The 24,572-nt window shown below is 44.4% G+C and overlaps 1 protein-coding gene across 2 annotated transcripts; it reads right to left on the reverse strand.

The window, feature by feature from the left end:
- Positions 1-8,145: 8,145 nt before the first annotated feature.
- On the reverse strand, positions 8,146-13,034 carry ID4 (inhibitor of DNA binding 4). Of its 2 annotated transcripts, none has more exons than XM_077785585.1 (3): positions 12,296-13,034; positions 11,568-11,626; positions 8,146-11,144 (listed from the first exon to the last, which is right to left on the reverse strand). In XM_077785585.1, exons 1-2 carry the CDS (start codon positions 12,692-12,694, stop codon positions 11,582-11,584), a joined length of 444 nt encoding a protein of 147 aa, XP_077641711.1. In that variant the 5' UTR covers positions 12,695-13,034; the 3' UTR covers positions 8,146-11,144; positions 11,568-11,581. The 2 variants fall into 2 exon arrangements, with proteins under 2 accessions (XP_077641711.1, XP_021409107.1); XM_021553432.3 differs by having other exon boundaries at positions 12,289-13,033.
- Between the last annotated feature and the right edge of the window lie 11,538 nt (positions 13,035-24,572).

Raw genomic sequence — 24,572 nt, forward strand, 5'->3', positions numbered from 1 at the left:
GACATTTTCCTGGCTAAGGTATTTCCATAATGGAAAAAAGCATATTTGCTTATTTTCAATTTTCTTTCCGAAGCGAGAAACTTTATAACTTAGAGAATTTACATCCTTCGAAACAATTCCCTTAACCCTGTTTACTAGTCTAAAATCCAGTGCTGCCTTTCTCAACACTCATCAGCCCTGCTTTCTTTCAGGAATGCTTTGCCTCCTGCTCCCCGGGCAGCCTCTGCCAGGAGGTGCACTGCGTCCTCAAATTCAAGAGAGGGCAGCATTTTCCTTAGGCTGATCCAAAGGAAGGGGACGACTCCCAAGTGTGTAAAAGAATGTCAGCAAGTGAAAATCGTCAGTCGCAAAATAGATGAACATTCTGAAATATAAAATTTGTTAGAAGACATGCAATATTCTTAGGAGTTTATATATATATATAAAACCAAACCCAAACAAGCTCTTAATTGATTGATGATGTTAATGAATATATCCATGTTCAAGGGATTCTTGCTTAGGCTGTTTTGCAGCTGTAGTGCTGTTTCTGCAGCACACCACAATGACTTTGCCACCAACTTTTGCACTGCAATAACCAACCAACAGACTGATGCGCCCCAGAACAATACCATACATGACCAAAGTGCTAAACTGTGACTGAGGTAATTAAGAATCCATTGCCTTCCCATTAAAGTCTCTATTCAATTAAATTCTTCAAACTACGACTAAAATGCTACCAGGCTGTTATTTTTGATTACTTCAGTATTTGCTTAAAAAACAGCAAAACTAATCCAAAGCAAAGAATCAGACTTTTGTGATGCAAAAATCAAAATATGCATCTTCTAGTGTGAAATAATCATGCCTGTAAAAAAAGATCAAAATGTTTTTTTTTATTGCAGAAAGCCAGATCCTTGTGATCAAGAGTACGCTCCCTTCAGCTGACTGTGACTTACCAATGTTTGTGAAGAGCCCATCCAGTGTTTGCTCTGCTGGAACAGCAACACAGCATTTACTTCTAAAAGGAAATTCAAAGGATCAAGGTATATTTAAAGTACGCACTGGACTGCAAAAGAACTAGAGGGCACCCAAGTGTAATACAACACTTCAGTTTACCCCCTACTCAAGTTTTGGTGCAATTTTACCCTCCTGAAATAACTGTACTGTCAGCACTGTCTCCGGCACATTCAGGCAGGTTGCCTGAATTACTTGAAGAGCTCAGGACAAGGCAAATACACATTTTCATTCTCTGTTTGCATCTAACAAATAACAGATGTTGCAATATTGAAGAAGCACACCTGATGTGACTAACAAGGGATTTCTAAAATATTTGCCCTAAGATGACAGCCACCCTGCTATTAAGCATTTACTTAATGAAATGTGTACACAGGGAAATGCTGTAGCAATTCTCCTTAAGACGGAGCAAGCTGCTTGAAATAAAGGTTTCTTGTGTGACCTTGGGCTAAATCTGCATTACCAGAAGAATGCAGACCCAAGCTTGAGAATTCATGTTTCCTACCAGCCTTCAATGCCCACTAAAGAATCCCTGCAGGAGCCTGTCGATCCCAGCACACGGTGCCCCACGTTCCCTCAGGCGGCAGCCCCTGCCATGCCACTGTCCCCTCGGTCCCTGGGATGTGCCAGCTGAACCCTCTTGCATCCACTGGAGGGAATCTGGCGCGGCACCTCCCGGCGAGCCTGCCAGGAAGCGGGGTCAGCCCTTTGCAAATAAACCCTGCCTGATCTGAGTAACACAAATGGACGCCTGGAAGATTAATTCATCCCCTGTAATAATACAACTACTGTTTGCACAAACCAGTGGCATGCAATAGTTTCTTATTAAAATGCTCAGGATATGCATTAAGATATTTCTAAACAAAGTACGGCTTAAGGAGGGGAGAGCGTGAAAGATTTCCTTGCTTAAAATTTGCCACTCTTCCATCAGATTTGATATAAAGCTACAAGCAGCACTGTAAATGGACCAACGAGTTGTCTAATTGTCTAGAACACCCTCACGTAATTTATATTGTCTCTTAGTTTCTGTTTTGTAACCTCCATGGCTGTCTTCAGTGAATCATAGCATATAGCTCTACTTGGAGAGCACATCAGGGTATGATTTTTCCCTTTGTTTCCCACTTTCCCACAATGGAGGCAAGCAAATTTCAGCAAGGTATGTACCTACCACATTAATCCTTTCCAATGTGATTCCAGTCATCTCCTTAAAAGCAGAATCTAAAAGATTATTTTTACTGTTTCTATTCTCTATTGTGGCACACAGTTTTCTTGCTGAAAGGATATTCATCTAACTCTATACACATAGAGATGAATATACATTCGAATCACAGATACATATCAATTTAACACACATCACAGACTGGAAATACATTATTAAAATTAACTGCATTACAGAGAATAGATGTATAGACAAAACTGCTGAGGTACTCGACTCTCCCAATTCCACGGTGCCTTAACACTTGCCGCAAACCTGTCATCCCTTTGTAATGCAGTCCTGAGATGCTTAATCTGCTTTCTCTCTTTCCAAGACGTAAATCAGCAGCAAAGTTGCTGTGGAGGAGTGGAGTCTGGGGGATAATTGTGGCCTGGTGGGTTATCTATCTGTAGCTGCATGCACGGTGGATCTGCTCACCAAATTTTTAGTGTGCTTATTTTTTTGGGCTCTTTTCCAGCAGGGAGTTAGGAAGTGAGAAATAACAAAACTAGTTTAATGCACCGGGTAAATCAGACCAGCTTATTGTGAAACCCATCGCCACTCATGATTGTTATGGTAATACACGCGGGTGAGCTCTGGTTATTACATGCACAGCCCTGTACTAACTGCTCCCTACAGCTTGTCTGTTCTCTCACTTTAGCAACACCCCACACACCTGTTCAAATAATATTACTATTACCTTGTGTTGACACCACATCCACCCTTTCCTTTCATATAATAAGAGCTCCTGGTGAACTGTAAATGGAAAGCTTGCGGTAGCAGAAGCCGATTGTTTACCTGTCTCCAGTTTGTTGCCACAGATACTTGGTTGGGAGAAGGGAACAAAGATCAGTTTGACATCCTTGTTAAGCAGGATTTGCCCCCCAGCTTACCCACAAAAGGTTACGAGTTGCTATTCAAGCCTGAGCTCCGCAGGTGTGCCATCACACCTGTCTGAAAGAAAACAAAATACAATTTGTTTCAATATGGCTACTGCCACAGCAAAATAAAGAAGACCTTGCCCTGCAACATATAAGCATTTATTTTAATATTTCAATAAATCCAACTAAATACTGATGGATAGCTTTGTTTATATTCAGCATAAAAACTAAATATGATGCAAGCTTCCCCAGCAACTGATGGCAGTGAGCATCTGACCCTGCCCACTAAATGGGCAAACTCATGGCAAAACTCATCTCAAAACCCATCTGACAATAGAAAAGAGAATTTTAAAACTTTCAAGGTATTTCAAAGCCAGGTCAGATGGAGCATTGTGCAACCTGGGTTTAATGTCCCTGCCTGTGGCAGAGAGGTTCGAACTAGATGATCTTTAAGGTCCCTTCCAACTCAAACCCTTCTATAATTTTGTGATTAACATGAGACTGAGTCCAAGGCCAAGCCAGGGACAGGCTGAGCCTCACAATTAATTTCCTTCACCGTTGTGCCCTGATGGAGCTGCTGCTGCTAATGGGTCACTTGTAAGTCTTTGCACAGATAGCTGTCATGGTTTTAGAAGTGGGAGAAGTTAAAAGCTGTGGGTGCTGGTGCTGCTCTGCTCAGTTGAAGCCTACCCCTAACTTCTTATACCAGTGACAACATTATAGGTCTAGGGTAAACTGGCAAAAAATGGCAAAACCTGCCTCCCAATTGAGGCCTGGACGTAGCATAATAGGATTTGGTCCATGAAAAGCAGTGCACTACAGAGACCTAAATGTACCCATTCATTTATGTGAATTTGCCATTTGACATCTGCTGAAGGTGATGGAAAGACTTTGGTGGGCATTTGATCCAAGAGCTGAATCACTGGAGTTTCCAACGCTTTAGGTAAAAACATTTTTCAGCAAAAAGGGCTAATGAAATATTTTTTACCATTTTCCAGCTAAATCAGTGCTCTATTTTTACTGCTGTATATTTTTAATAGAATCCTTATCCACATCTGCTCCCATCATTGTTTTAAAAGAGCATTGTTCAAAGTCACCTTCTTATGAAGGTGTCCCTGAATTAGAATAGGGAAGCGTGGTAGATGTGTAGCACCAGCTGGTTTGGAAGGAGTTTGTATACTGGGCTGCAACTTACACAGAGAAACGTCCTTGATGCAGGGAGCATATTTTATTTATTGCTTTATTTATTGCATATGTCAAGTAAAAGGAATCCCAAATTATGAAGATGCAAAACACAGCATGAGTATTTATCAGCACTGAATGTTTTTATGTGCTCCAAAATAACTTGGGGTTTCCCAGCTGACTGTGAGCAGCTTGCTGGTTTTGAAGATCTAGCACCTTTGGAACTGAAGGGACATGCTGAATTTTAAGCACTTGGAAAGAGAATTAATTGCTTGGACAGCACCACCTTTTTTTTTGTGTGTGTGTGTGTGTGTGTGTATGCTCATCAATAGCAAATGATGAAGCCTCTGGGGGATATTAACACAAGTAAACTAAACACAGGAGTGGGACTGTTTAAACAAGGTGAGACAAAAGCCTTCATACTATAAGCAAATGAATTTGATAGCAATTTTTTATGTTTCCACCTCTATTGTTGCACATGTCTGCATTTAAATATGAACTTTTATCTTTCTTGGCCCTGGTTTTCCTCCTTCATTAGCCTGCATGGAGGTCAGAGACCCTCTTATCTCATGGGCTACTCCTGCAAGGACCCAGGAGCTCACTGGGTTTCCCTTGCAGCTTTCTGCTGAGGTGGGGATAGAACTTCTGCGTGCTCCTCCACACTCTGAGAACAGGAAAGGATTTGCCCTGGCTACTAGCTGCAAAGGCATGAAGTCATCTGTGTGATGACTATTTCATGCTTTAACTTCCATGGGCACTGCACCTTCATATCTGCCCCTGGCTTTGGCAGCTGCCTGGCGTAGAGCCTCTATACACCTCAAAAACACCACAACCCCCCGGAAAACCATGGTGACGCTGGAAGCCGTGGGGCAGCTCACAAGGCAGTGCTGGTAATATTGACTCCTACTTGGTGAGCCTGTCCTGCACATGAACCAAGAAACTGCTTCCTTGTTAAAGCTGGAGAATCATGCCTTTTGCACGATTGCTGCCCCAGTGCTGTGATGCTCCTGCTGGGAAGGACCCCTCCAGTCTCTGAACCCCAGACCCTGACATCAGAAGTCAAGGGGAAATGTTGGCGTGTTGCACTGTGTCCAGCTGCCCCTCTGAGTCCTGAGGCATTGCTGCCCTCCCAAACCCTCCCAGGGATTCAATACCTGCACTGCAGCCCACACATCATCTGCTTCTGGCCCTGCATGTTTTCAGGGCTGCTGGAGAAGGTAAAAGGGAACACAAAAAAAAAAATCTTTAAAAAATAATCCTAAATGGATGTATGCTTCGGTCTTAATAATTTGAAGTATTCTTTCCTGTTACCGCATTTTTATAGGAATGTTTTCAACCTGCTGCAAAGACTGAAAAATTTTGATTTTTAAATATTCTAAACACCATATAGATGCTAGACTGTCACATAGACACCAGCATCTCTGAATGAAAAGATGGCCTGTTGACTAAATAACACATATTTAAAAATGTCTGAATAGGAACTTACAGGATAAATGGTAAGAGCTTCAAAGGAGTCATTGATCTATGGAGTACATAATATTCATGTTAAAAATTATTGGAATATTTATTTACATGACACATGGCTCAGATGAAGCCATTATCGTCCTTAAGCAAATTATACGTGTTGTGAAAATTGTCAAAGTGCTTCTTTTACCAGAAGCAAGTGCATCCTATCAGTTGACAAACACATCTTTGGGAAAAAAAAAACACCCAAAAAAGAAGTAAACCTGAGGCTAAAAGAAGGTTATAAGAGAAAAGGGAAAAAAGAAGAGAAGAAAATATAAACCAACCCTTGTCCCGTGTCAAAGTGTGTTTCATGCCCATCAAAGGAAGAAAAGCCGGCACTGCCCTGCTCCACATCCCGTGCAGTGTTGCTGTCACACTTCATGTGGGGAGGGAATACTCCTGTCTCTATGTGCCAAAGTCCAGGGTGCCAGCTCTTCTCCCTGCAGGCCAAGAAATTACAAATGGGGACTAATTCATTCCAGCCACTGCTGCATCCTCTCTGTTGAATTAAGCTGCCAGAAGAGTGCTCTGCTTTCCCAGCCCGTGCCCCTCTGAGTGACATGGGGGAGAAGCGGGGAACCACAACCCACCGGCATCGTTTGCACCTCTGTGTGTGGAGATGCGCTTCTTGGGGCTACACCTACAGGCCCTCAACTGTCTCAGCACCGCCAAGCACTGACTAAAAGCAGTCTTGGGTGCCCCTTTATACCTTCAAGAGGAACAAAACGGGGAAACACTGCCTGGGAGTAGTGTGCACAGCAGCCAGGTCCATTGCTCACCAGCATCTGGCTGACGGGCTCGTGCCTGGGCGCAGCACTCGGGAGGGTTTGCACTGGTCCTTCCCCTGCACTTCGTATGGCTCTTCTCTGGCAGATGTTTTGCTAAGGAGGAGGGATGTCAGCTTAGAAAATTCCTCCACATGTCCATGTTGCGGTGATCACACTGCAGTTTATGCCATACCCTGGTGTTTGAGAATTATTTTGTTTTTTCAGGCTCTGAGGAGGAAAAAGGCTTTTGTCAAGAAGGTATGACCAGGATGTGGCGGCTCAGAGACTGCCTCCGATCCGTGGGATGCTGGCATATGGCTGGCATCTGCCTGCAACCGAGCTCCCAAGTGCTGTACAGCTCCAGGGTGCCTAGTCCCTAGATCAGCTCTGATGTGCTCCAAGGGCTGGTGTGTGCATGCCTGCTTTGGACATTTAGCAAAGCAGGCTCTACTGGTAGGCAGAGCACACAAGTTTTCTCTTACCCGGGAATGAGAGTAAAGGGTGGATTTTCTAATGCAAAAAAGCAAGCAGTTGTATGGGGGAATATATTTAGCCAGTGTTTTCAGATCACATGTTCTGGGACTGGAGAGCAGAACGTTTTCAATACTGTTTTGGAACCATGCTATTCAGTATTGCAAACCTTACTATTGGAGAAACCAGTAAATTGTGTCGCATCTAAAACAATTACTTGAATTACTTGTACCGTGGTTTCTTCTTTCCAGCTGTAAAGGTTTTACAGAAATGTGAGTTCTATGGCTACAAAGCCTTGAAAATACAAATAATAGTAAAGTGCTGCTTTGCATTTGCATAAACCTGTTTATCCTATACATGGTTTATTCATTAACTCTCGGAACAACCAGCAGGACAGCTATGGCATTCCTTATGACCACTTCGCTTGTGGCTGAAAATGCAACTATTTAAAAGAAGCACTACAGAAAGTGAAAATAAATACCATTCCCGTGTGAAACAGCAGGAAAAATGCCACAGGAGCTGGCATTTGGCTTTTATGTGGAATGAACCTTTCCTGTCACTTGGAAATTTTAGAAGGGAGCCTCAGCACCTGCAAGGATTGGGACCTCCATGCTGCTGCTCACCGAAATGGACACGCAGCGTTAGCAGTGTCCATTGCTGTGCTCTACAGACAGCATTCGAGTTAGGGACAGAAAATACCTGGCTCCCTCATCTATTCCTCCTAGGGACTGCTATCTAGTCCTTGACAATTTCAGTGTCCTATGAAAAGAGGTTCTTGCAACCTCTACTTACAATGCAACTCCCAACCAGCACCTCCTTAGGAAAGCTGGTAATCACCCCAGCTTTCCCCATGTTTCATTTCTTACCCAAAACTTGCTCTGCATAAGAAAGGTGTTAAAACAGGAATGCATTTTGCTTGTTTCATCTCCTAGCTTCTATAAAGATGAGTGCATGTTGCCACCAGTACAAGTGGAAAACTGGAAGTTTGACAGCCGGTGACTTGCTCAAGGTCACAAAAGAGCCTCAGTAGCAGAGCTGGGAACAGAATTTGGTATCCTAATTCCTAATCTGGCAGCCTCACCACAACTCTCATCACGCAATCAAAAAGCTCCTTTTAAGGAATGCTTTTGTGACTAAGAGAAAATTCAAGGCATTAGAAGAAAGAGTCCTTTTAATTTGCCTTTGTTCAAACATTTATGCCTTTTGCTACATAGAAAACATGATTTAAAACAAGATACGGGATTACAGTATGATGAAAGACTCTAAAATCTTTGAAAAACAGAAAATAATTATGGCTGCATTTAGGACTCCACTGATCCCAGGCATCAGGAAGCAAGAAATTAGATATTCCTTTAGAGTTTTATACATAACATAAGGAATAAAACTACCATCTATTGTAATCTATTGTAGTCTGGGTCCTATATGCAGCCTTTCACATTTCTGAAGAATACTACATACAACAGGAAAAATTTTCACAGCTCTTTATTAAGACTTAATTTTCTAAAGGTCCTAACTTGTTGCACCGCAAGTTTTTCAAAAAGCAAACCCAAACCCTTAAGCTGCTAAACTCAACGGGAGATTGCCCTGACCTGAAACAATCCAGGGTTTGGTACGTTCCTCCTTGAACAGCAGCTCAGTAGTTTACCAGCTCTCCCAGGATATGTCAGCTTTGATATTTAGAAACTCTACAAGATAGTTTTATATTTTCAGGGCAGCACCTTTTGCTTGCTTCCTCTCCTATGTAATGGAATACTATAATTTGGCAACAGTGGATAGAAACAAATGAGTGTACTGAGAACCAATGTTACTGGAAATTGTATACAAAATAACCTGAGCTTTACAAGTTGAAGTAAGCAGAAAATTACAAATATTAATAGGATAAACAAAGGAAATAAATGTAAATTTAAACCAATCCTTTGGAAAAAGACCATGTCTTCTCTCTTTTTTAACACAATGGAAAAATTTCCAAAGTGCAGCAAAAATTCTATTGATAACATTGCTACTGTCATGGAAGTAGCTGGGAGAATCCAGGATAAGAGGTTTGTGACTAAATTTTACAAGAACATGTATTTGGTTCATTAAATTGTCTAAAATTGCAACGGCAGAGCTGAGGAAATACAATGCAGGAACCTGCTCCCCATCCTTTAAGTCCCAGCTCAGGCTGTAAAATGCCTGTGCCTTTAAAGCATTTGCAGTGCCAGGAGGCCTTGTGTTTGCAGATGTGTTAGCCACTTTTTGATTTGATCTTTACGCAATTATTTTGATAAAGAAAGTGTTCATCTTGTTGACATTATCACTGTAGTCAATACCTAATGCCCCCCCATAGTTAATTTCCTTATAAATATTTAACTTAAAAGTCCTCCCTTGGGTTATAGTACTTTTGACACTTGTATAATCTGAAACAAATCCTCTTTTTTAGTCAAACAGACCATGTTACACACACAGTTGGCTAGCTATTTACAAAGCACCCAATTAAATCCTACTTAATTCTCCCACTCTGACTATCCCATTTCACTAGTGCGCAGGCTACTGATCACACAAGATGAGGATCTTTCACTGAGCCTAGACACAAGTGTACAGCCAGCAGGACTTGATTGTACAAGAGCTTGCCGTGAAAATAATTCACCCATCAAATGCTATGTACAAATAGTGAAGAGAATGTGCAAATTCAGAGGAATGAAGAAATAAGCTGAAGAAATCACAGTTAAAGACAGGTAAATCTAGTTTAATGTTCACATGTAGTAGTTACACATCACAGAGATTAAACAGGATTTTAACTGTAACATAGCTGCAGTGAAATGTAAGTATTTTTGTACTAGAAAAATAATCTCGACACAGTTATCCAATTTTTGGTCTACTTAAGTTCATTTCAAGATGAATTTACATCACTGATCATAATGACTTTGCCCATGTGCCCTTCTGCAATTCACTATTAATACTCTTTGGACGAAGGAAACAGCAACTGTTTTTGTTAATGGTTTGCCCTTTGGCTGCAAGCAGAGAACAGTTTTCAGTTTTTAAGCAATTAATAAGCTGTAGGAACACAAATTTGCGATAAAACCTTTTGGTGGTAAATGAAGTTTCTGAACAAATTTCTGATCTAATTCAAAAGCTGATTAAAAAAAAAAAACTGGTAAGAGATCTAAAGCATTGCCCCCGTAATGCAAAAAAACTAGATAGAATTTTTCTTGTCTCAGTAAAAAACACATCTTACTGCTACTTTTATAGAATGCACTAAAAACCCTTGTGCCTAAATGACAAAAGTGTAGTTTCAAAATGTATAATACACTTACAAACATTTTTAGCCTAGATTGAGGAAAACACATTGTATGGACTCCAAACAAGTTTATTTGCAATTAGACACCTCATGCAATCATGCAGGACCACTAGCTAAAGCTGCAACTCTTGAGTCTAAAGGACATTTGGGGACAAAAAAAGTCCTAAACATTTAAGGTATTTCCATATTAGCAGCTCCGTACTTGAGCTGTGGTTTCCTAAAGAGATAGTCCCACAGATTAAAAAAAACATACACACCTTTATAATATTTACAAAAAATATTTAATTAAAAATATTTTATAATTACAGTAGTCTATTAAAGCATATACTTTTCTCACACTTATAGAACATCTCTATATATACACAGTATGAAATGTCACTCATTTGTCTATACAATATGTAACATTCCTGCAGGGAGAAGAAAGTTCCCTGGACCGCAATAAAATCCATCTATTTTAAACAATAGATGTCAAATATATCTACAAATGCTCTGGTAGATTAGTAAAGCTTCAAGATTCGGCTGCTCGGTCCCTTAAGAGTTACAAGGTTTCTAAAGACTGGTTTAGGCTCGGTCCTCTATCCCGGGGGCAGAGTCGCAACTTTGCCCGCTGCCACCGCGGGACACGCCGCCGCTCACAGCTGGCCGTAAACGACGAGAAGAGACGGACCCAGGGGGGAAGGGGGGGGAAAGGACACGGGGAGCTGAGGAGGGGGGGACCGCTACGGACGTGCAAAATGGTGAAAAGGTTGGCTCTGCCGGGGTGAAGCATGGGAACTGCTCGGGGGGTTGGACGGCTCCTTCCTCCGGTGCGGCGGGCCCCCCCGCCGCCGCCCGCCCCCCGCGTTGCCTCTGCGCGGCGCGGCGCCGCCGCACACCTGTGGGAGAGGAATGAATAGAGGGGGTGTGTGAACCGCTCCGCTCCAGACCGACTGGCGCCACCAACAAAACACAAGACATGCTTGATCAACAACCCAAAACAAACCAGGTCAAACAACAACCGCAGCTCCCAGGCTGGGCCAGGCGGAGGGAGGGATGCGCAGCTGCACGCCGCAGCCAGAGGCGCTCCGGTGGGGGGGGAGGGGGGAAACCCCAACCACCCGGTAGTTAGGGAAAATAAAATAACCACCCCGTAATTAAAAATAAAACCCCAAAGCCGCCTGCAAGTATTTCTCGCCGGGCTCTGGTCCCCCTTCGGCAGGCTTCCCGCAGGATGCGGTGCGGCCCCACCGAGCCCTGGCGCTGCGCCGCGGAGGGCGGCGCTCCCCCCGCCCGCGGCCCCGCGCCCGCCCGGCACTCACCTGGGGAGCGGCGGTCAGCGGCAGAGGATGCTGTCCCCCGGCTTGTTAACAGAGCCTGCCTGCGCAGCAACCAAACACGGCAAATTAACAACTGGGGAGAAACGACACGAAGACCCCCCGCCACTGCTCAGACCCCCTCTTCCTCCACGCACCCAAGGCACTACCACAGCCCCGTCGGGAGCGGTCAGGGAAGCCCTTGGGGGCACAGAGCCAAGGGGGTCACCGCAGCGCTGCGGCAAGCCCGGGAGCGCGGGGTGCCGGGGCACGCCGCTTCCCGTGCCGCCGGGCTGCCACCGTGGGTCCCGTACAAGGGAGTCGCTCCCCCATTCCCGCCCCTCCACAGCACGCTGCGTTCCATGTGCACAGCCCCCACAGCCCCTCACACTCGCTACACGGCACGAAAGCTGGGAAGCGCAGGAACAGCGCGCCTGCTCCCGTATGTGCAAACACGCCGGCCACAGGTACTCCCTCGAGAGGCCGTAATTCCACGGCACATACCGTACGGCTGCCTGCCCGCACCGAGGGGATGCGGACACCCACCGCGCACCGCCGGGGCGTTCCTGCGCCCGTCCGCCCCGTCCCCTTCGGGAGCTACAGCTTTTCGGCAGAGCCACGGGTACGAGAGTGGCGACACCTCCCCGGGGCGCTCCCACGGCGGCCGGCGCTGACCACCGCGCCACGCCGCTCCGCACCCCGCTCTCCGCGCTCGTGTATCACGCACCTCTTACCGGATCAGTGTTAAGGGCAGTCAGCGGGGTCCTGGGGGTGCCCGCGGGACAGCTGCCTGGGTGCAGAGCGGGCGGCGGCGGCTGCTGCCGGAGCAGCGCTGGGTGCGTCTCCAGAGCCAGCTGCAGGTCGAGGATATAGTCGATGACGTGCTGTAGGATCTCCACTTTGCTGACCCTCTTGTTGGGCGGGATGGTGGGCACCAGCTTCCTCAGCCGGCTGTAACAGTCATTCATATCGCACTGCAGGCACAGCGCCGCCGGCTCCTCGCCCGACGGCGGGCCCCCCTTGCAGCCGCTGTGCTCGGCCAGGCACCGCAGAGCCAGGTGCCCCCCGCCGCCGCCCGCCACGCCGGGCTGCGCCTTGCGACTGGGGTGCCGGACAGGGCTCACGGCTTTCATGGTGCCGCAAGGAGGGAGGGAAACCTCCCTCTCCACCACCGCCGCCGCCTGGTGCTGCCGCTGCGACCTCGGGAAGCCGCGCACGCACCGCCCGCAACGGGAGCGGAGCGCGGCCGCAGCGCCTCGATGGCGTTAACAGCGGCCGCCCCGGGAAGGTAACCAGAGGCGCTCGCAGAGCCGCGCGGCGACCGCGGCACGGCAAACCCCCGCGTTCCGGAGAAAATAATTTTCTCTTAAAACGAAGGGCCCGTGCTCCGCAGCCAGCGAGCCACGAACACAACCACCTCTGCTGCCGCCGCTGGCCGCGCCGCCCCCTATATAGCGCGGGGCGCGGGCGGGGCGGGCGGCGCCGGGGGGAGGCGGGGGCGCCGCCGCGGCGGGGCCAGGCGAGCGCGGCGCGGGAGCGGGGGGGCCGCGGGGCCGCGCCGCAGCCAATCGGGGCGCGCCGGCCCCCCCCGGAGCGCGGCGGCGGCCAATGGCGGCGGGGCCGGGCGGGCGGCGGCTCGCGCGGACCCCCCCGGGAGGAGGAGGAGGAGGAGGAGGCGGCGGAGGCGGTCCCGGGGAGGAAGGACTGCGGGAATGCGGACGGGACCCGCCGCCCAGCGGCTCCCGGCGCCGTCCCCGCGGCCCGGGGCGCAGCTCCGCGCGACCGGCCCCGCTCCCTGCCGCCCGACCTGGACCAAGGTGGCTGCGCCCGCCCTCCCGCCCCTCACATTCCCTTTCCCGTGAGGGTTGGCATCTCCTCGGGTGCTGAATGGCATTTTTATCCTCTCGGTGTAGGAGACTTATTCCAGCTTTACACATTTTTTGAGGGACTTGGGGACGCTGGTTTGCAGGCAGGGAAAATCCCAAGGAAAACTTGAGGAGTGTGGAGGAGAAGGAAGGAGGAGGGTTTAGGGACTTCAAGCAAAGCAAAGCTGGGGAACATTAAATTAGAACACATAACTATTAAAAATGCATGGAGATGGAGTATTTAAAATTCCTCCATGACATATAATATTAATCCGTTTTATGTAAAATTCATACCTGTAACTTAATTTGGTCCATTAATGCACCAGATCACGTATTAGTAGATGTACCATGATTTAAATATGATGCTGGAAATGTCCAGAGTTCTGTACTTTGAGACAGAGCATTAAAATTAACAGACCTATACTCCTGAGTCCTGCTTAAGTCATCTTGTGGCATATTGTAACCTTTTAATTTAATAATGCAGTATTGAAACTTCCTGTTAATTCCTGCTAAGGATTAAGAGCCACTGCGTATTTGAATGGGACACCGGTGTAAGAAACTTGGCGCCCGATCGTACACATGCTGCAGCACTGCAAGCTGTCCGTGAGTGAAGCGGGGCTGATTGCTTGGGTAAAGGGCTGAAGGAAGGAGTAAAGGCTGCAGGATCTTCCCCTAAGCTTCTAAGTCTAAGCCAACAGAAGGGAAGAAATCCATAATGGTGATTAATGATTACATGTCCCCTCCAAGCTTAGTCACAATGGGTGATATATAAAGGATACAGTGGGAAGCTGTCAAACCCAGAACTTGAATGAGGGGTGAGGCTGGATCATCTGAAGCATATAATGAAGCACACATGCATTCTCTCTCACCTCTTAAAGACAGGTGTTTGGAGGCTATGCTCAGAAATACCCACACTCTTGTTTTCCTTATTTTGTCCCACATTGCCATCCATGGCAGTTAGGCTTCTTTCAGCTCAAAATCCACATGTGTGATGTAAATCTTTGAAATGTCAGTCTAGACTGAGGTCTAGATTTGTATGCTACATCATGAGAATGTGATGGGAAAGTGTCTTTCCATTAGCTATGGGCTGGATGATCCCAATTCTGTTGTAGTCACTGGTTTTATTCAGTGAAACTCCTTGCAGTTTTCTTGCAGGCACAGGCCTTAAGGTGTATATTATGGTTATTTTGTCTGTTTTCTGGAGTCATGGCAATATGGACAGATTTGATGCACTGTCTAGAAAAAAAAAAAAAGTAAATTATGATGAAAATACAGGCTCAAATCTTGCTGGTGCCATTTAATTAAAATCTGCATGAAACTAGATACCCTGTAATATTGCACTGTTCTGTTAGTACCGAATCCCCTCTGGGAGCTTCTCTGATCTCACTGGAAATCTCTGGGAAACCCCAGTATGTAACTGGTTCCCCTCGAGTCCTCCCAAGCTAATTTGGACAGATTATTTCTGTACACGCACACAAACGCACACAAACACACAGATACACACACCCTGGAGCAGCAAATCCACTGAGACCACACTGGCTCTTGAAGATGACTCAGTATTTCTGTAAACTCATGAGGAACTATGAAATGCTCCACAGTTCTTTTTCCACCAGGCTACTTCCACCACAGAGGGTACAAAGGAAAATCTGAGGGTCTGCAAGTGCTGAAGTTGAGAAAGGATTGTGTGTGTTCCTGTAGCTAACGTATCACAGCGGAGATTTGTGGGAGAGGGAAAAACAGCCCTCCCCTTCAACTACCATATAAATATTCAGGGTTTTCCTCTAGCAAATCCCTTTGATACTCATGAAGCTGATACATGCTAGTCCAACACTGCTGAACAATATGCACCAAGTCCGTGTCAACAACAGGTCTGCTTTTGCTCTCCTTAAAGTCATTGGTGGTTTTGCCATTGACTTAAGTGGTACCAGGTTAGGTTGGCTGCTTTTTTCAAAATTTAGGGTGGATATGATGAGTAAATTGCAGTAGAAATGGGTTGGAAAACCCAGAATGTTACCCATCTAGGTGGGCATAGTAAAACTCTTCATCCCTAAAGAGGCTTGTACACAAGAAAGAGGAACAGTGGCTATTGTTCATGCTTTTGTCCTATTAATAGCAATATTTTTAATGACATGAGTATATGGGGATAAGCACTTCTGTTTTTCACCAGACCAAGTCTGGATTTTTAAATAAATTCTCTGCATCTTTAAACATCTGGTCCCTGTCTGAAGGAGTTTATCTGTCTTGGCTGGGTTTTTCTGTGCTCTATTCCCACATCCAGAGTCAAGATTCATTTCCATTGTAAGAAACTCTCGCAATATTACCCCAAGATTCTTGATAACGTTTGAGTGGACCAGTTTGGTCTATTAAAAGAGAATCAGTGAGTTCAGACCACATCATAGGTGTTCTCTGAAGATTGGAAAAGTCACTTTTGAGTCAAACCTAAAGTAAAACAAGTTGAAAATGAAAATGTAATGACTGGCCTTGTATGCCCTTGTGTCATGATGATAATTCCATTGAATTTAATAAGAATTAATAATGTATTCTGAATTTGTCAGTACAGGTCTGAGTATATGAACATGCCATTGACTCCAGGTGAAAAAATAAACCTGAGACATTGATGCTGTTTCTTGAGTCATGGCACCAGAGAAGGGCAACAGCCCATCCAAGCACAGAAAGTGTGACATTTCCTCTGACAGCACTCTGGATCCACAGATGTTTGTGCATGATATGATGCCATTGAACCAATACATCAGTTAAAATAGTCTCTGGACAGATAAAATGTGAAGGGAACACATTAAGGTATGCAGAGGGAAGCAAGCAATCAATGTGGTTACTTACACAAGGTTACTTGCTATACCTACCTTAAGAGGGCATGAAATGCACACAAATGCTGGATGCAATTTTATTCTTAAACAGGTTATGAAACAGTGGTTCAGTCAAGTGTCCTTGTTTTTAAGCTTGGGGCACACCGTGTCTGAGCAGTGCAGTAAAATCCCAAGCTTTCCTTTGCTGGAGGCTGATAAGTGGTGTGACAAGTTTCATCCTGGTGGGCATAAAGATACATGATACTGAGACCCCCCTGCTCCCCATTCCTGTTGACTTCAACAAGCAGCCAGAAACTCAGGATCTTGGAGGAGCTGCTCAACACCTAGAAGGGCTGATCATTAAAAAAGCATTATAAATCTCTGAATGGTTTATGGTTTATGAGGGAAATAGCAATTGATTCCTCAGTGGTGCCATTACTCTCCACTATTGCTATCATTCAAAAGGCAATAATGTTGGTTATTTACCTTCAATTAAAATATCTAGTTAGTTGTGATGTCATTTAAAATAGCAATATAATGTGTTTAGTGCTCCCTTATCCAACACCATAGATAAACTCCTCTTGGCAACAGGGGATAGTGATATGAAATGAAAAATGGTACAGGGGAGTGAGATGGAGGAAAGACTGTGTAAATCCTTTACTGGATTATTATTCCTACATGCCTGTGTGTCACTTTGGACAACAGATTGGAGGTGAGACTGCAGGCTCCTTTGCAGTGGCACCCCATGGATCCTTCAGATGGGTCAGGGAAGATCCATTGGTCATTCAGGGAGTACAGAGAAGTCACCTCACTCTGCAGTGTGTACCAATGGACTGAAATCCATCCATTTTCTGGTACCACTCCGCACCAGGGATAATTCATCACCAAAGCTCTTGATCACCGGAACTTCATTTAACACAGCCTTTTCCCCAAATAACACCAGCCATCTTCAGTTGTCCTTATATTCCTCAAACTTAGAATCTAAATACAACTCATACACTTTACAAATTTTTTTCTCATTTTCTGGCTGTGTCCATTACAGAAATTTCTTCTTAATAAGAAAACCTAAAAGATTCTCAAGACATTCAATTTTTCAGTGCCCCCTTGCATGAAGTTTAATATAAAATAAAAAGAAAAATGGTTGTTGATTGCTCACAAGAGCTATTCACAGACAAAAGAGCATGGGTTTCTTTTTCTTGGATGTTTATGTAGTCTTCCAGATTAGAGCACCCTTCTTATGACTGGAGCATACTCCTGCCCACTACTTTATTCTTCCTTTCAGGTCTGTATGCTACAAGAAAGTCACATAACAACAGACATAACGGAGAGATGAGGAACAGAATTTAAAAAGCCCTTCTCCATGGCTTGATGGTCAAGTACGCTGTTTTTTACACAAATGTGGAAATAAATTATAAGGAAATATTTTACCTCAGTTAGTGGGGAGAACAAAAAAAATACTGTGATGAGCTTCATGTCTACAAGAGTTTCTTGCTGAGCTGTCTCCAGCATGGCTGTGTTGTGGGAATTTGTTCAAACCCACCTCGTCCCTTTGAGAGTCTGCAGCAGCAGAAAACATTGGTATGTCACTGACAGGCGCCCTGGCATTTGCTGGTGGTTGTATGTCAGCTGAAGGCTAATGTCATTTAAGAGGGTTGCTTTGTTCAGGTGACCAGAAACACTGGGCTTGTCGGGTAATGTCAGATTTCTGCATTGACTAAAGCAAGCTTGCGGCAAGAAAGATAACTCATGTTGACAACCTTTTTCAGTGTGGTCCAAATATAAGCAATCATGATACTTATTCTGGAGAAGGGGAAAATAATTCAGGAGTATTTGGAGCAGCTTCCTGAGGAACACTCCATTAAACAGAGTTACATAGTAACAGATTGAATTTAGAGTCTTGACTTTAATTTTATTTTGTGTAGATTTAGATCAGATTTATGTGCAATGTCATGCCTTTTATTTGTGGACAGACATCCTCAGCAAATATGCCTGAAAACTGATGGTATGATACCACCTCATACTATTTTTGTGTTTGTTATGAGTTTACATTAAGAGGTCTATAATCACACAAATAACACAGCCTACAGGAACAATGGACAAATCGACCTAAATCAAATAAGTATCTAGATGTGTACATGCTCATCTGCATATGTTATCATTACACCAATGATACTGGTATTTATTTTCAGGGGACCTGAAGAGCTTCATCATCAAAACCAGTCTAAGTTCATGCCACAAAAAAACCTCAATAGAAATATTTTGCACTAATACAATATTATACATTTTGAAAGCTAACACTAATATGTTCATTATTTGTTCTTGGGGAGTGTTTTAAGGAATTCTTAAAAATCCTCAGAGCTTATTTTTTTTAATCTTTAAAATAAATGTTTTAAAGTAAAAGAAGAAATCACCTCTTTTTCCTTGACCATGAAGACAATCTTTCCCAGAGTGCAAGGACATCCAAGGTAGATGGAAAGACCTTTGCTTTCTCTGTGTTGTTGTGAATGCATTGATGTGTTCTGTGACTGTAGTCAGTTGGTTCTCAAAGTACTTTTATGGGCCAGTGCCACCTTCAGACATAACCTGCTTGCCAGATACTCATTCCAGTTCTGCATTTTGTTTCATGTTAGTGACAGCCTGACAAATATGTACGCACTATAGAAAATGGTGTTTGCTGGATTTGGTTCAAGTCAAATTGGTGCCGCTACTGGGAACAGAAGTTAGAAAGGGCTAGAAATTCAAGTCTGGTGGTTGTGTTTGTGGAGGGAATGCTTTTCAATGCATCTTCAAATCCCCTGACTGCAGCTATTTATGACCCACACCTTGTACTTCCCATACCTGCTGAAATCTTTGTAATCTTATTATCTATTTATTTACCCACTAAAGAGTCCCTGTTGCCATAACACGTAAGGATCTACCAAGGCCTTAGTAACAGAAGCTAAAGGCTCTTCCTCATTCTTTCATTCCATCTTGCAGAAGAAATGTTAGAATAGCAGGAAATTACTTATAGGATGATAGCACCCATTTAATTTTCTTATGTACTTGTGTATTTTAAAAAAGCAGCCTGCTCAAAAGGTGAGTTTTGTATTAATTTGTACCAGATTGCTTCCTGTGATAATTCTTTATAGCCTGTGTGGCTTCTGAGAAAGTAATAACTTAAGAAAACAGGAGACCTCAGCTTTTGTTGACAGAAACTGCTCTTGCAGGATTTCATGTTTAGAGAGCATGAGAAAACCATTGACAGGTAAATGTCTCCTTTAGAGGCAGAAGGGTCACATTGCGAGTTTCATTTCATCAATAGTATATGCTAAAGTGACCTTATGTATTTATTAGGGCAACGGGATTGTCTAACGAAAACCACTGTGTAGCACTGTGAATTTAAATCAAGATATACATGCAAACTGCAAATGACTGGAGATGCAGAAAAAAGAAAGATGGATGTAGGGAGAATATTGGACAGTGATCCATGAAGTGCAATTCTTCACAGTTAAATATATTCTATGACTTACTAATTTTCCCTTAGAATAAATGGGAATGAATGCTATTTTCCATTTTGGAGTAATTGTACAGTAATTCTTCATGGTTTTGCTTCTTGTACAGGGGACAAACTAAGCAAAATTATTTTAAAGACATATTCAAAATTGCTGTTCAAAATGCTTCAACATGCAAATTTCTTATCGTTTCACTTTGTTTTCTTTATGCTAAATGATATGCATATATAAGAATATTTTGGGTAATCACACAGCTTATGCTAAGTAACTATTTCAAGTTGTCCTCGATACCAGTATGTTTCTACATATTTATCTTGAAGTGTTAATGACATTTATTTTGGTAATTTTTGCTCCACTAACATGCTCTTTCAACACTTTAAAGAACTGATAAAATTTTATTCAAGCAAATCTCTTAATTTACCTCAATGGAGAAATTGACTTGAAAAGCAGCACAAATCCTTGCTTATATAGAAAGTTTTTCTTGAAGTTAATGAGCTTATTTGCCTGAGTAAGGATATGGATATAGGGACTGCTCAAGTGAGCAGAAGTTTCAAAACTGGATGCAAAGTCATTAGCTTACTTCAGACTAGCCTCTTGAAATAGTTGCTGAACACTGAGTGCCTGAGAACTGGCTCTCAGAATAATATTTTGTAAAATGTGAAAATGCATATGCAAAAGAGTAAGAAAAATGGAAAATTTAAGCACAAATGTTTAATTAAAAAACATTGTGGTTAGTGGTAATGATTATTCAAAGTAAATTTTATGTCCCCACGGCATTGTACCCCATGTCCATTGCTGTCTTTTTCCACTGGATGTAAGACACTCCTTACAGACAAAAAGAGCTTTCTTTTGCTCCCCAGAAACTTCTTAACACAGAGACAATACATCAGTCTTTCTTGCAGCATCGTATGAATTATTATTAGAAGTACATTAATAGAATATTCTGTATTTGTAATATTAGCATGAGGTATGATTTATTTACAACCTTGCATCTCAGCTTCTTTTTTTTATTCCCTCCATATCTTCTTTCTCCTGAACTGTCTTACACTTTCAGCATCAGGATTCTCTATAGCGTTTAATGTTTTAGTAAGGTGGCAGTCTCTCCTTTCACTCTTTAGGGTACTGTTTCATCCTCATGTGTTGAGAGATGCTTGCTTTTACTTCTGTATCTCACAAAAGGTCTCCACCAAGTGTGTGAGCAACCAAATGGAGATGTGTGTGTGCCTGTGTTTGTGTGTGTGTGTATCCTTCCTTCCTCCATTGCTTCAGACAGGAGCTGAGGTAGTTACAGCCCACAAAAAACTACACCAGATGAAACTTAACTGGCATTGCATAAACAGGACACACAATGGGCTGGGACTGGATAAAACATTTATTTTCAGTTGTTATTGATGACCTCTCAGAAGTTGCTCGTGGTTCTACTTTGGCCTGTCACTTGTGAGGTAAAGGATCATCAATAACTTATGGAAATAAATGTCTTACTGAGAGTCTGGCTACTGCAAGTCCAGTATATTGTCTCATATACAGACATGCAGGCACAGAAAATAACAAATCACAGAGAAACCAATTTTGATATTAGCTTCTGTCCTTCTGTCTTTAGAAAAATGTGGCCTTTTAGATTTTGTTTTGTTTCCATCTCTCTTTCTGTCTTCTTTTCTTTTCTTTTCTTTTCTTTTCTTTTCTTTTCTTTTCTTTTCTTTTCTTTTCTTTTCTTTTCTTTTCTTTTCTTTTCTTTTCTTTTCTTTTCTTTTCTTTTCTTTTCTTTTCTTTTCTTTTTTCTTATCTTCTATTTCTTTCTGGTATTTCATAAAGGTATGTCCCTAATTTATTTATAAGGGTAAGTCTTCAGAACAAGGTAGCATTACTGAGCTGGCTTACCAGTTCCTCTGTACACATAAATACATTCATAATTGATAGAATGATCTATAGTGTTGGGGCTAAAATAAACTTAAGGTCAAATCTCTGGGAGAGCAAATCTTGCCATTGTTCCTGATGAGAAATAAATACGTGCAGGAACTAAAAACTGTGGTGTTGAAAGGGAATAAAACCGAATGCATAAGGGCATTTTGAACAATTCATTCCAAAGTGAAAGTGCTTTTTCTTAGTTTTTCTTCATTGCCTTGATCTTCCTAAAACTGTTGTTGGGGCAGGTTAATGACTGACCTCTGAGGGAACCACATACCAGTCTTTGTTCCCTAGCAGTCAGGATCTTGCAGAGGCTTGAAACCTTTGAGGGAGAGAATAGGATTAAACTGCTGTATGAAGTCCAGCGCAGGTGATGATCAATGGGAGCACAGGAGTGAGTTTCTCAGGACACTCTCTCCCTTCCCCCACCAGATGGAATTTATTTCCTTTACTGCAAAGTTACCTGATGGAGATAGCTGACTGTCAGTGATTGTTGTCAGATTAATTTCCCTTAAGCAGTCATTAAAAGCATTCAGTGTTAAAATCCCAATTAGATTTTAAAAGTTACCGGTCATTTAAGATTTAAATATTGTATCAAGTGGTTAAAATCAGAAAGAATTATCTTTGACTTAACAGGGAGGCTCACAGTAAAGTCATATTTACATAAACTCAGTTTACTTGCCACTCTCCAATTTTCAAGGTGTCCAGCAAACTAAAGATGAATGTTTCATCGTGCAGCATGTGTGCACTGAGTAACCCCTGATAAACTAGTGTTTGCACGGTGAGTCCTTCGTGCCTGCCTGTCCCAATGCCCAGCTGTATACCCATAAACGAAGCCACTGGTCCTAATATGCTACACTGACGGCAAGGTCCCTTTGCATGCAGACTTTTGCAAGGGATTAGCTTTCACTTTCTTGCAGGCTGAATCTGCGCTGTTTGAATCGGTGTAAAAATCCATTGCCACTGTGAGCTGCTGATGCGGCACATGGGTCCCCTCCCCATCCTCCTTGCTCGCCACATTCCCGGTCCCTGTGCGGAGACGCTGCCGCTCCCCCTTGTCCCCTCTCCTGCCGCCGCTCTTGCTCCTTCGGGTGGCTGAGCCTTTGCTACGACAAGGTTCAGATAAAGGGTCTGCAAACTGACAGGTGACATTTCAGCAACGGTTTCTGCTGCCTTTCGAGGCTTCCGTATGGCTGCAAGCAGTTGTTTTTATTCCTAAAGGTTTGGAGTCAACCTCCTTTTGTTCTCTTAGAATTTATGCACAAACCAGTTTATTAGAGAATTAAAATGAACAGAATTTCAACGAAAAGCATTGCAAGCGTCCCACCTGCCTGGCCTCCTCAGCCTTTTGCCTCCTCAGCAAAAGCCAAGTGAAGCACAACAAAAAGCTGTAACTTGAGTTGCTCCAAGATTGCACTGATAGGGGTACCTGATGTCACATCTCCTTCACAGCCTGGAAGAGCTCCTATGCATGCGGGCTCTGAGGCGCACAGCTAGAGGTGCTGTGTGATGAAGATGAGGTAAAATATGGAGGAGCTGTAGGTTCAGACTGATGGTCGAGGGGCCATTTAATTCCCTGAAAAAAACCCCCTGCACTCTGCAACAGTTTAATGTCTATAAGGAGAGAAATTTATGTTTAAACCCAACCTGCATCTCCTGCTGAGTCATAAAAAGAGCTACGCTGACTTTTGCTGAGGAGTCTTTGTCCTGAACTCTCCAAAACTAATGTAAAGAGTGGATCTAAGTAAACAACTTGCATTAAGTAGCAATCATATTCTCCCACTGTGGGCCTAAGACACTCCATTAAGGATGTATCATCTCTTGAAGAACTGCAGTAAGAAAGTAATGAAGAATTTCACATGTGAAACAAACCTCCACTGCGAATTTGAGGGGATATTTTATTGAAATGCGCCAAATTATCAATATAATTGGGTATTCTGCAGTGTGGGAATCTTTCTGCTGAAAGCAGTGGGAAACTTCGAGGCTGAATGCGGCAAGTTTGTGAGCGTTGGCAGGGATTGTAAACCTTGCTGGAGCGCAGTGAAAAGCCCCTCATTCCTGCAGGAAAGAACTTTTCTAAAGTGCCTGCAAATGCATTGAGGATGGAAACAGAGACATCTCCATTCAAACAATGGGGAGCTGGCAAGGACCGAGCGCAACACCCGGCCCCCACGGCCAGCGGGGGCCGAGCGGGAGCAGCCCGTGCGAACGCCGCCGTCCCACCGCTGTCCCGGGACAGCGCCCGGGCAAGCGGCGGCGACACCGGCACGGACGCGGACAGCGCTCCCGCGCCACGCGGGGAGCGGGGTACGGCGCTACCGGGGGGGCGATTCCCGGCGCTCCCGCCGCCTCCCGCTCCCACCCCCCGGCTCCCTCCGCCCCTCCCGGCCGCTGCCTCGGCCCGGGCGGCCCAGACTGGCCGGCGCCGGGCCCGTGACATCACCCATTCACACTGCGGCCCGGCTGGCGCCGCCGGGGCGGTCGCCGCGGCAACGCGGACGCGGATCCGCGGGCAATGACTTCCAGCTGCCCGCCCGCGGGAGCGCGCCCGGCGCGCCCCCGCCCCGCCGCGCCTCCCCGCGCTCCCCTCCCCTGCTCGGGCAGCCCTTTAGCCCCCTCACCCCCCGCAGGTATTTCACCTGTGCCCTACGCCATGGGGAATGCTGCGGGACCGGAGGCGGGATGGGGGTCTCCCGAAGGTTGTGTGGTCTAAAAAAATTCCACATTCACCATATACATATATATATATATATATTATTACTGATTTTGCTGATTTCTACCGTATTCTCCTTAGGTGCTTTCTTTTCCCCCCACAACTGAAGAAAATAGATTCCTGTAACCCATCTCCCATGCGGACATCAGGTCTGACTTTTCGTTCTGACGCTCGTCTCCGCAAGCCTGTAATTGTGTGATCCCCTTTTTGAGGCGGTGGGAGGATTACATGCA

This window comes from Lonchura striata, chromosome 1 (assembly GCF_046129695.1).
Source record: "Lonchura striata isolate bLonStr1 chromosome 1, bLonStr1.mat, whole genome shotgun sequence".
NCBI lineage: Eukaryota > Metazoa > Chordata > Aves > Passeriformes > Estrildidae > Lonchura > Lonchura striata.

Coding starts and splice junctions, on each gene's coding strand:
- ID4 (XM_077785585.1), bottom strand. CDS start 12,694: ATGAAAGCCGTGAGCCCTGTCCGGCACCCCAGTCGCAAGGCGCAGCCC. Junction 11,627..12,295: donor CTGCCCTTAACACTGATCCG/GTAAGAGGTGCG, acceptor GTTGCTGCGCAG/GCAGGCTCTGTTAACAAGCC.